The sequence below is a fragment of the Panicum virgatum genome, chromosome 3K, assembly GCF_016808335.1.
Source record: "Panicum virgatum strain AP13 chromosome 3K, P.virgatum_v5, whole genome shotgun sequence".
NCBI classification, from domain to species: Eukaryota; Viridiplantae; Streptophyta; class Magnoliopsida; order Poales; family Poaceae; genus Panicum; species Panicum virgatum.
In genome coordinates, this window is record NC_053138.1 from 24,098,300 (window position 1) to 24,111,221 (window position 12,922).

The 12,922-nt window shown below is 47.0% G+C and overlaps 1 protein-coding gene across 1 annotated transcript; it reads right to left on the reverse strand.

Moving 5' to 3' along the window:
* Nucleotides 1-452: 452 nt before the first annotated feature.
* LOC120698528 (protein TRANSPARENT TESTA 1-like) lies at nt 453-3,451 on the reverse strand. The gene is made up of 2 exons (XM_039982184.1): nt 2,339-3,451; nt 453-1,426 (listed from the first exon to the last, which is right to left on the reverse strand). Exons 1-2 carry the CDS (start codon nt 3,038-3,040, stop codon nt 929-931), a joined length of 1,200 nt encoding a protein of 399 aa, XP_039838118.1. The 5' UTR covers nt 3,041-3,451; the 3' UTR covers nt 453-928.
* Nucleotides 3,452-12,922: the final 9,471 nt, after the last annotated feature.

A 12,922-nucleotide genomic window follows, 5' to 3' on the forward strand; every position in this document is an offset into this window, starting at 1 on the left:
GGATTGTTTGCAAGAACTTGGCTTCATCTTTAATAAAGCTAGTGATGGGTAATATAGAGAACAAGGTATATAGGGGCATTGGTCGAAGTATAATTTATCAAGATGTACGTGTATATTTTCCTTTATTCCTCTCGGATTAATGCGGTAATTTTTTATACCATGAGAGTGAATGCGGAGAATTCTTTAACTTTTTCTAGCCAATTACATAATAGCAGAAGTGCTAACTGATCATGGCTCTAGGTCTCCTTTCACAATCCAACTCAGCTCTTATGTATTTTTAGCTCCAAATGATATAAAATAAAATCCCGACCCTTTTTTAATCCGGCCCTTAAACTATGTAAGCTAAATTTTTAAGTCCTTTACCACCCCTGCATAATTCATTTGATATTAAATTGATGATAATTCTTGTTATATGAAAAACTAGTGATGCATGGTAGGTAAATTTCATGAGATTGATGAAACTCAATTTAAAATTAAGAGAGCACACGATAATTCTGCGAATGAGCTACACCATTGAATACATAATGATCCATCGGATGTAGTTAAACTAATAATTAACACGTGTACTAGATTTCATAGGATCAGATCATGCATGCATGCATGCATGATACATTGATACAAGGTTGCCTAATAAATATCGGCATGTGAAGCTGAGAAATTTTCTCCCTTGCAAATTGATGAGCTATAGCTAGAGTCTAGAGACATACCCAGTCTCTGAAGAAGCTCTCGTCTCCTTGGGAAGAAAATTCATCTACTTCACAGCCTCCAAAAGCAACCTCGATCTCCAGAGTCTTATTGCCTATGTACGCCTCGCCTCCGAGCTGGCAGCAGTATATATGCATAATCCTGTTCCGTTCCAATCGATGTAACTCTATTAATTCGATCGATCTCTATGCGTGCTGACGATAGATGTCAACTTGTTGCAGTGTCATGCCTGGGCGGCGTGGGCTCCGTTCCACGGCGCCGGCGCCGCCGCCGCCTGGTCGAAGCGTATGATCCGCTCCTTGGGCTTGAGCGGCGGCACGGCGGCCGCCGCCGCCTGCTGGTCGGGCGCGACGGGGAGGTGGCCGCCGCCGAAGGAGCGGACGTGGTCGTTGAGGGAGCGCTTGTGCTTGAAGTCGGAGCCGCAGGCGCAGAACCAGCGCTTGCCGCAGTTCTTCTCGTGCGTGCGCCAGTCGCCCTTGACGGCGAAGGGCTTGCCGCAGCGGCGGCAGCCGAAGCGCTTGTCGCCGTGCTTGCGCTTGTAGTGCGTCTGCAGCGTGCGGAAGTCCTTGAGCGGGCGCGCGCGCGGGTGCGCCACGCTGTTGCGGCACCCCGCCGCGCAGCAGTAGCACGGCAGCTTCAGCAGTGCCAGCGTCGCCGCCTGCGTGCCCTTGAGCGACTCCGGGCCCTTCCGGTACTCGCGCCCGTGGCCCCACATGTGCATCTGCGAATTAAGATCGACCATCATCCATGATTCGAAACATTAAAAAGAGCTAAAAAGAAACATTAAAAAGAGTTTAAAAAAATCGACGTGAAATAAACAAGGAATATATGTTCTTGTTCTCCTGCAACACTAGCTAGAACCGTTTGCTTTGCGTCCCTGTCATCGTGTTGGAGAAAATGAAGGGAGAAAATGTGTGTGAAATGATGAAGCATAGTATGTCGGCACAGCGTCGTTGTGGGGGTAAATCAGCTAATTCCATCGCCCTTTTCCATTTGATTCCTTGCGGCACACATGAATGAAACACTTGGTAGCTAGCTAGTAGTAGTAGTTGCTAGGTCATTCAGCAAAAAAGCATGTGCATGCAAGAGGCCGAGTTGCAGATAGATGCGAGGCATTTGTGTACACCATGCCTGCTGCACTAATGCAAGTTCCGTTCAGTTTACACTTTACAAAGGCGCACCAGTCAAATAGCAACCCATTTGTATCCGCCTCGCATGTTCTAGACCCTTTTTTTTCCAGCGACCAAAAATGAAACAATAATAGGTACTAGCTCCTTTCCCAATCGGAATACTCGAATAAATTTCTTTGGAATATGCATGATCCATATGCTTCAATTATTAGGCCCATCTGGGGTGGTGTAATTCTAGAATCTTTAGATTCAAAATCATGCATTTCTGTCACCCTCGGTTTAGAGAGTGCTAATAACTAATCGAACGAATAATTTAAACGAAGTCAAGTAGTATAGGCACGCCTACGTACTTGAAAGCACCCAAAGCAATTTAAAAACACAGAAACTGATTCTGATTGCGGATGAGGAAAATAGAGAAGATCGATGAGAGAGCAAATGAAAACCGTGCGTCCAAATGATGCAAATTAAAGGCCGGTCAGGTGAGACAGAGATCGATGGATCACCTGCATGTTGTTGTATCTGCTGAATGTCTTGCTGCACACCTGACAGATGAACTGCACGGGGCCGACGAGTATCTGCGCCGGCGTCGGGATCCAGAACCGCCGCCCGCGGCTGTCCATGAAGCCCCTGACGCCATCCTCCCCGTCCACACGGAGGTAGTCCGGCTCTGCTCCCTCGACGGACTCCACGGCCATCTCCGTACTGTTCGCGTGGTGATCTCCCGCTTCCTCCTCCTTGCACTTGTCATGCTTCCTTGGCTTCTCCTCCTCTTCCTCCTCCTCGTAATCCTCCTCCTCATCTTCGTCTTCCTCGCCCATGGGCGCCTCCTCGGAGCTATAGCCGCCGATCGCCGGCAGGCCGATGTTCAGGTCAATAACGGCACCACCGGCGGCGCCGCCGGTGGTGGTAGCAGCAGTGATATCGCTCATCGCCAGCTCTTCCTGCTTGACGGGGACTGGTCCGCGATCAGGAGTCGTCGCCCTCCCTTCGAGCCTCCCCAGAAGCGGCAGGCACATCATGGCGTCGCGCTCCTGGCCATCGGCGGCCGAGTGGTCGGCCGACGACGATGACGGCGTCGAGAGCGTCGAGGACGTCGACGAGGAGGACGACGGCGACGACGACCGCGGCTTGAGCCACTCGTAGTACGGCACGCCGACGAAACGGTCCGCCGCCGCACCCTCCATTGCGCAAGCCCTCAATACCATAGATCAACTTGCTCCCTCCCTCGCTCGCCCGCTCGCTCCCTCTACACGTCGAGCGATGTGTGCCTCTCTCGATCGGCCGCGCAAGTGCGCGCTAGCTGCTTTAATTTATACGTGGGCCGGCCGGCGGGTGTCGTCGCCTCGTCCGTGCTGGGTTTGGTGGTGTGGAGAGGAAGGAAGGAGCGAGGGAGGCCAGAGTCGTCGATCGATGTCAAGGCGTGCGAGCCACGGCCGGGATGGGAGAAGGATCGGAACTAAACGGGGTAGCTGATGCTGCGCCGATCGAAGCCGGCCGTCAGAGAGGGAGATGGAGATGGAGGGGCTGGTGCGCCGTTGGTGTTGCTCTCCTTATATGCTGCCCTTTTTCCGCGGCCCTTTGGAGGTCGGAAGGGCCCGGCCGCGGCCGGCATGTGTGTCGACGCGCGCACGAGGCAGAAGTAGGCGAGGCCAGGCGGAGCGCGTGTGAACGGCGGGAGCAGCAAAATCTGGGCATCTGCTGTTGGTGCCTAGAGCACGACAGCACCCCCAGCTGGGGGGTGGGTGCTCAGTTCACTACTTGCTGCGGGTGTGACCGTGTGGGGTATGCCTGGCTTGCCGCAAGGGGGGAGGTACTAGGTTTTGGGGATGTGGCGGCCAAGCTAGTCAAAATCAAGTGCGGCCTAGCTGGCCAGCTTCGCGGAAATTAAAACCGTGCGCCTACCAACAGCCGGTTCGCTTCTGCGAGAATTAGCAAAGGCTCGCTTTTTTTGCAACGAGAAGGTTCAGCACACGTTACTGAGTTTAATTTGTTATAATTACACGTACGTATTAACGTATATATGGAGTGGTAATACGCATATAATCCATACTGGAGCTCCACGTACCAGTACCACGCACTGCGTGTATATATGTGGTCATTGATTTTTGGGTGTATATAGACGCATGTTACACGCGTGTATCCTTCTTTGATTTTACATGTTAGTTTGTAGGACTACTGAACATGATCCACGGCCTTTGACCATACTTATCCAAGGACAATTACAAGCCGCGCCGATTAGTTCATACTACAACAACTCATTCCATATACAGATTACCTCGGACCTTAAAAATGATAAATATAAGATGGCTGAAATTGTTTTATTTATTCACGCTTCTTATTACCACGATTTGAACTTAAGACTTGCAGCCCTAATACCAAATTAAGTTGTCTGCACCTTTTTTTTTTTTGCAGAGGCTCACACATACCTGAAACATGGAGAAAGGAGATAACTCAATATTTTTAGTGAGTGACTTTCACCGTCAGTCCTCAAACTTGTCCTGAATTCTCATCCCAATCTCGGTATTCTTAAAATGCGTATTTAAACATATCTCGTGTATCATCCTAGTTCTTAATCTTGTCCCAAGTTCTCATCCTTGTGAATTGTGATAGATCACTATACTCTCAAAATGCACGCAGTGGTACTTAAACTTGTCCCACACTCTTATGCCAATCCTCAAATTTGTCTTACACTCTCATCCAGGTCCATATGTAAAAATAAAATGCATTCATTAATTTAGATTTTCTTTTTGTTGTTTCAAATTTGTTTGGATTTCAAATTAAGTTCTATAATCCCCCTCAAAGGACAAATGGTTTTAATATTCTTTTTAATCTCTAAAATAAAATTAATTAAATATATTAAAATAACACCTCTAAATTTTATCAAATTAAATATTGCATCCTAGATAATTTTGTCATGAATTTTTTTTATCAATTTTGAGTGAGAGTTTAGAAATTTTTTTGAAATCTTAAAAAATTGAAACAATCCACAAAAAGTTCTTTCTAAATAAATGAATGCACTTTGAAAGTGTTTGGATCTGGATGAGAGCGTGGAATTAAGTTCATGGAGCGCTATGTGTATTCTAAATCTATTAGGATGTGAATTCAAACAAATTTAAGGATCAGGATGAGAGTGCCGGATAAGTTTAAGCACTATGATGTGCATTTTAACAGTACTGAGACCGCAATGAGAACTCGAGCTGAATTTTAGGACCACTCGTGAAATTTACTCTCTTTAATTGCATACGATAGAATCCGAACTCGAAACCCTCCAGCCGTGACACTGATACGAATGCGTGCCAACCATTTCAACCACGTAATCGGAAAAAGGAAGCACACCACACCAGACCCACGGGATTAATTTGCCCTGGTCGGCGATCACCTCGATGGAGCTCGTCCAAAAATCCAAGCTACTTTGAACTTCCAAATTCCAATTTTCATCATGACATGGTGCGCGATATTCAAGTCGCCGGTCGTCACAGGTGCAACTTTAACCGCTTTACTTGGAACAAGCCACACATGTAGTACAGACTTGGTAAAAAAGGCACATAACCACCACCGCGCCACAACGCGAAGCGGCGGTCAGCTCGTTTGACATGAACGCGCGCACACCACCGCGCCCAGCTAGCTTAGCGTGTGCATCCAAAAGGCAAGGGGGGCCGGGGCCGGGCGGGCGGGGCAGCTGAATCGTCGTCGTCGTCGTCTGCCTAGTAGCTGGAACTGGAAGTGGGCTGCGCTCTAGCCTGCTGGTGGCGATCGAGAGCCTCTTTTGGGAGTGGAGGTCGCAATACCGTTCGCGGCGGTGGCGTTTCTGGGTGGACGACCGGTGAAAAACGGCGACGGCGGACGAGAGCCAGCGGGCGCGATCGGGGTCAAACTCGCGCGCGCGGCGCGCGGTCACCGCTGGGCGACTCGTCGACCTGTTCCGCGCGCTCTCCGACGAGACGACGACGGATCAAACACGACGGCATGCAGGGGAGTGGGGGCGGACTGCCGGTCCCGCGCGCGTGCGGCGACGAGGGGAGAGGCAGCTTTTGGCTTGGACACCGCGTCCGCGACCGCGAGCGGCGTTGGAAGACGCGGGGGGCGTGCGTGCGCGGCGGGCGCCATGCCCAGGCGGTAGTGCGCCGGGTCGGCCTCAGCCGGGACCGCAACTCTGTGGGAGGCAGCGCGCGGGCCGATTTGGAACCCAAGTTGGGTTGCCTGGAGCGAGGGCCCTTGCATATATGCGGCCCGGAGGAGATGTGGCCCAGGAATGCTGCTGCTGCTGCCTGGAGAGCAAGCAGAGCATACGCAAGATGAGGCCCAGGGGCTGCCCAAAAATTCTCCGCTTCCAGCCTTAAAAAATGTTGACACCATTTTTGAACAAGTGCCAAGAAAAATGAATTTTGTGAAAAAAAGTGACCGATTTGGAAGAAACCAAAAGATACACAGTGTTGGAATCGGCCGATGGAGTCCGTCCAATGGACCAGAAAAATATGCCGTGAAGATGCTGATTTGTCCGTTCTGGTGTTCGGCCGATGGATAGTTGCCGATGAAATCAATGAAGGAGAAGAAGATCCAGACTCTACGAGAATCTTGACGATTCGGTTGTAATATTTAAAGTATTATATCTTTAGATAGTCTTTTCTTTTAATTCAAATAATATTTGCCGTAATCGGCTAGGGCTCGGTAGCGCTAGACTATAAATATCAGTTATAAGGGATCGGAAAAATTTGATACACATCCAATACAATAAACCTTACAATTCCTTTGCACTTTTTCAACGACTTCGCCTTTTCTTTTATTTTTCGACGAGTTATTTCAAATTGATCAAGGACGTCTCACATTCGAGCGACTTGGTTTGCTGGTGAGTTTTCGTTTTACCAAGTATATTTGAGTTTTAGCTACCGGGCGCATCGCTGTGGCTTCGTTCAAATCTATTCAAAAGTTATCGAGTTTATCTAGGCTTTGACTTCCGGGCGCATCGTTGTCGTCTCGTCTAGATTTATTCACAATTTATCGATATCGGCTAAATTTGTAGATTTTCCTATGCTTTTTGGCCATTATTAGATCTATTTGCTAAAAACATATTAGATCGGTTTTAGGTTTTGCAGTAACACTTGTGTTATCTCAAGAGTCGATTTAGATTTATTTTTAGTTTACATCATCTAAGTTGCACATTCGTAGTTTAAATTTTGTTATACACGCACAATCGGCTACTTTAAGCTGGTTCTGTCGTCTAGTGCATCGGCTGATTCTGCCGACGCGCTTTTTCGCTACACGCTCGCATTCAATATCTTTTTATCGCCTACTGTATCGGTAAAGTTTGTCGATACGCTTGTTTGAGAGATATTCGGAATCCCAACCGATACGCTCTCGAATTTGACTTTGTTTTGTCCCTTGTCAATTTCAGGTCAAATTGACTGGCACGCTTGGTTGATTTTCCGGAGCTTGGCGAACACTTGCCCTCGGATTTCAGTGTGTTGATGTTTGCGTCAACACATCTTTTGACACGCCCAGTGGGACCGAAAGCTTCAACATGGTGGACATTACTGATAAATCTGCGGTCAGTGAAGAAAACCAGATTCCTGTTCCTGAAGATAAACTCAAAGAAGAACAAAATAAAGAATATGAAGAGCTGGTGGAGAAGTTTAAGCGTGAATGCCTCAAGTCGTATAGTGTTACCAGATCTAGTGAGGTGATCAAGAAGTTTGATCTTCCATCTTTCCAGCCACTGACAGAGGTTCAACGTGAGAACAAGATGATGGACGCGGTTGGCCAAGCTGTGGTACAGTCTTTCATCAAGTGTGCAACAGTTATGGGCAACACGGTGCACAACGCGGTGGTCATGACTTTTGCTGAAGATACGTTTCAAGGATGCATGGATCCTTGCTACATACAGCTAGATCAGATGCAATATGTTTCTTTGGAAGTGTCTATGGCAGCAGCTCTGTCGGCTCCAAATAGCCAGGCAGGGACGAGCAACAGTCATGCCCCACCACAGATTACTACTGTAGCGTCAGCGGTTACAGCAGATCCTATTTACTCAACTATGCCGCCTATTGCTACGTCTGTGCAAGATGGGTCTGCGTCCGTTTTTCCTAAAGGATGGAATCCTGCTACTGGATATGGCATGCATAGAGATTTCTTTTCTACGCCGCCCAAGATGCAGTTTAAAGCATCGGCTTCTCAGCCGATGGCCTCTCAGCCTGATCCATCGGCCACTCAGCCGATGGGTGCTCAGCAAGATGCATCGGCAACACAGCCGAATGTACAAAGTACATGGAGTCCGCAGATGCCTGCACAAGGTAAGGCATCGGCACCACCGCCGATGACCCCACAGCAGCGTCTCGCAATTATGCTCCAACCCCGGTCTCCTACGGAAATCCTTCTTTCACAGTCTCCTAATCAAAAAGGAGTCAACTGGGTTTTTCATGATCGGGCGACTGGATAGTGGCGGTATATCAACGTGTCGTACATGGATACTACTGTTCAACAATCGGCTAGTCCAACAATCGGCTAGTCCATCGACTCCACAGCCGACAATGACTCAACAGACACCCAATCAGATGTCCCAGCAAACACTTCAGGTGCAATCGGCTGGACAGTCGATGATGCATACACCACAACAGCTTGCGATGATGACCAACACGCGAACACGGCTTCTCCTCAGCAGATGCCAATAGTTGAACCGCAAGTTGATTGGGGCACAAAAATAGCTGAAGTGATGAGGGAGCAGTTTGGCTTGGGGCCGAAACAACAATCTGTTATGTACAAGACTCCCTATCCTCCGGCTTATAATCAGATTCCTCTCCCACACAAGTACAAGATGCCTGACTTTACAAAATTCTCGAGGCAGGGAGAAGTTTCTACAATGAAACATGTTAAAAGGTTCCTTCTACAGTTGAGAGAAGCGGGCAACCATGATGCACTCAGAGTCCGTTTGTTCTCCTTGTCTTTGTCTGGATCGGCCTTTGCTTGGTTCACCACTTTGCCAGCAAATTTCGTATTATATTGGGCCGATCTGGAAAGACAGTTTCACCAGTTCTTCTTTTCTAGAGTTACTGAGTTAAAGTTGACCGGCTTGAGACAGAGAAACGATGAATCAGTTGCTGCTTTCATCCAAAGGTTCAGGGATGTCAAAAACCGATGCTATAGTTTGGTTCTGTCGGATCAGCAGTTGGCCGATGCCGCATTTAACGGGCTCTTACCACACATTAAAGATAAGTATGCATCGCAAGAGTTTGAAAGCATTTGCCAGATCGCGAGTCGGATGACAGGGGAGACTCGATCCTATGAGTCTAATAAGCCTTTTCAGAAGAAGATAAACTATGTAGAGTATTCTGCTAATGATGATTCTGAAGAGCAGCAAGAAACGGTTGCATAGGCTGAATGGATACAGAACAACAAGAAGCCGGTGACGTGTCCGTTCGGGAAGAAAGAGCCCGAGTCATACGGGTTTGACATCACCAAAGCCGACAAGATCTTTGACTTGTTATTGTCGGAAGGGTTGATCAAACTGAAGCCATACCACAAGATCCCGTCGGAAGAGGAGTTCAAGCATATGAAGTATTGCAAGTGGCATAATGTCACGTCGCATGACATCAATGAGTGCAAGGTCTTTCGACAGCAGGTTCAGATGGCTTTCGAGCAAGGGAGGTTGAAGTTTGAAACTCCCAAAAGGACAATGAAGATTGATGGGCATCCTTTCGCCACAAACATAGTTGATATGGCCAGAGATAAAGGTTCTCCTCAAACTAAGATTCTAACATCGTCATCGGCCAAGAGATCTGGGGCTGTTGACCCCAAAGTGCAAATAGAGGCCGATGAGGTCAAAGCAAAGGGTCCATTGAAAGATGCTGGACGTTCATTGATGCCACATAGACGTGTCACGTCTCAAATGCTGTTGAACAAGTTTCAACACGATCGTGAAAGGCGGCAGCGTAGAGAAGAAAAGGAAAGATGCGAGCAAGATCATTGGAGGTGTTCTTTCTTTGTCTACTGCTGGGAAGGAGGGTTGACATTGCCATCAGCATATGATTTTCCCGAATTCAATGGTCAAGGCAGCCGATCATATGGAAGACCACGTCATGAGCCCTATCGGCATGAGCGCACTCCTGTGCATGATCGGCTAGGAAAAAAGGTATCGGTGCATGATCGACTGAGGGGCAGGACCATGCTACGTAATCCTGCTGGAAGAAAAATACCTGCACATGATCGGCTAGAACAGACGGCTGATGACAGGGTGCAAGATGATCAGCCGATGCGAAGAGATCTGGAGCGTGAACCTGATCACACAGATCAATCTCAATGGTGTCCAGGAGGTTTGACCAGGTCTCAGAAGCGACATGTTCAGAGGCTACGCCAGTTGGAGATCATTGAAGAAGAGCAAGAACAGGCTCTACGCGAGAAAGGGGTCCGATCACAAGTTTAGCGTGCTAAGCCCAGAGCCGATGGTGATCAGGATTCTGAATCATCGGCTGCGCCAATTAACATGGTTTTCATAATGCCGAAGGAATTTATGGCACCGTGTGATGAAGACTGCCAACCAGAGTTAGAGGAAGCTATGGCTCAGTTAAACCTGGAACCATTGCCAGCAACATTTGAAAAGCCAGAAGATGACAAAAGGCAGCACCTTAAGGCACTGTTCCTGAAGGGATTTGTTGATGGCAACCCTGTTACAAAGATGTTGGTTGATGGAGGTGTAGTTGTGAACATAATGGCCTATGTTATGCTACGCAAGCTTGGGAAGAATCAGGACGATCTGATGAAGACTGATCAGCTCAAGGATTTCGAAGGAGTCGTGTCTCCTGCTTTGGAGGCATTATGTGTCGATCTCACAATTGGCAGTAAGACCCTTTCTACTACTTTCTTCGTTATTAATGGCAAAGATTCATACAGTTTGCTGCTGGGTCGGGATTGGATACATGCCAATTGTTGCATTCCATCTACTATGCATCAATGTTTGATTCAATGGGTTGATGATACTGTCGAAAGAGTATCGGCCGATTCGTCATTCAGTGTGGCATCGGCTGAAACCCATATAGTGAGTTATGATCGGATGAATTATCTTTCTGGTCAATCATGGGAGAAGGATTTCTTTCGGATGGCTGATTATGAAGTCATATCGGCAAAGTCAGGAGATTCTTCGGATATGTCTTGATCAATAAAGGAAATGGCCGATTGTAGTATCGGCCGGATTTTGTAAGTTATAGTCAATGCTAGAAAGTATTGCCTTTAGTGCAAGAAATATGTAAAATCCGATTCGCAAGTTGAATGCATCGGTTGTAACATGGCCGACACAATACGAGTCGCCCTTAGAGCAATAAATCACCAAGACAGAGTTTCTGGATAAAGTCAAGTTGTTTGCTAGTTCTAGGAATCACAGTGCAATGAAATGATTTTACAGTAATCCTAAGGCTTCCCGGATTACTTGTATCGCGTGCAGGCGAATTTGATCAATATTTTCAATTACTTGGTTATTATCTACTAATGAACCAGAAATCGGCCGCAGGTTTTTGTGGAGTTGATATGCTTGGCGAGCATATTTCTGCTTGTCTTCTTGGAGTCTGGTGATGGCCGGTGAAATTTGGGATAGGTCGTGATCTACAATATCTATTACTTGATTTACTCGATTGAGTTTTTGCAGAAGACGATCGCGTTCAGCTTCCAATTTAGCTTTGTTTCTCAGAATGCTGGCCTGGGTGTCATTCAGAGATTTGATTTCGCCAACGACCAATTCTGCTAAAGCTTTGAAGTCATCCCTTTATTTGATGATTTCCTCTTGCTGAAGGCGATCGGCGAGTTGTTTCTGAGCCTTGTGAAATTCTGCATGATGGCTCTCGATGAAGGCTGCAAGAGTCAATGCCTCTTCAATCGATTCTGGAAGCTTGCCCTCCAGTTCTTCCAAAATGGCACGGATCGGCTGTGCATTCTTGATCAGTTGGTCGATGTCCTGATTCAAAAACTGGAGGGATTCTTGAAGTTTAGCCTTGATTTCATCTGATAATACGACTGAATTGGCCGATGTCGCTTCTTCTCCTTCTTCCTGGGAGGTGGCTACGATTTGAAAAGAAAACAAACTATTATTCGGAGATTCTTGTGCCTGAAAAGAAGATGAAATTAGGATGGCCGATGGAAACAAAGGGATAATGAAATCGACCAGAGGGAATGTGCTTACTTGCTTCTGGTGAATTTCTTCTAAATTGGAGCCGACAGGAACAAAGGGCTGTGATGAAGAAGCTGGAATTGTAGTAGTCGGCTGACCAGATGATTCAGATAATGCATGATCGGCAAGCTGAAGCGTAATTGTCAGAGATGTGCAGAATGAGATTATACGAAGATTCTAAAATTATACCTGTATCAGCGGAGAATCTGCCTTGGATTTTCTGGGAGCTGAAGGTGAATGTTGTACCTGATGAAATCAAAAGGAAATATTGAATTCAGGATCATGATTCAGGTGTTCGCTGAAGTAATACCTGAATATCTGGTAATGTATGGGGAGGTGTGTTCTGAAGATCTTCTTCTTCTCCTCTAGATTGATGTTCAGGGAGATCTTTATAACAAAACGAAGATATATTCAGTGTTCAGATAAAATGAAATCACAAGGGGATTCAAAATTTTACCTTCTGAAGAAGAAGGAAGATTGACCAGTATATCTGCTTGAAGTGTTGCTGCTGCAGAAGATTGGCCTGGGGATTTCTTTTTCTTACGAGTTGTCACTTTGGTGTAAGACACCTTACGTTTTTCTCCCAGTGGCCACATCTATCAAAGTTGGAGCATAATGGCCGATATTGGGCTTATCGGCCAGCAGAGCATAATTGATTGGCTGACCACTTCTGCTGATTGTTGGAGGGTTCTGATCATCATCCTAAAAGAAGTGAAAGTCAAAGGCTGCAAACAAAAGATGTTAAGGGACATTGCGGGAGGTAATTTGATTTGTACTTCGTTCTCGCCTAATTGGTAATTGTTGTCCAGAACCATGCAATATAGATTGGCCGATTTGCAGAAGATATTCTCTTGTCATTCAGATCACCATTGGATGAAAGGGATAGTGGCAAAATGTGCAATCTGCCAATCAGCTAGAAGTGTTATATCTACATCAGGCT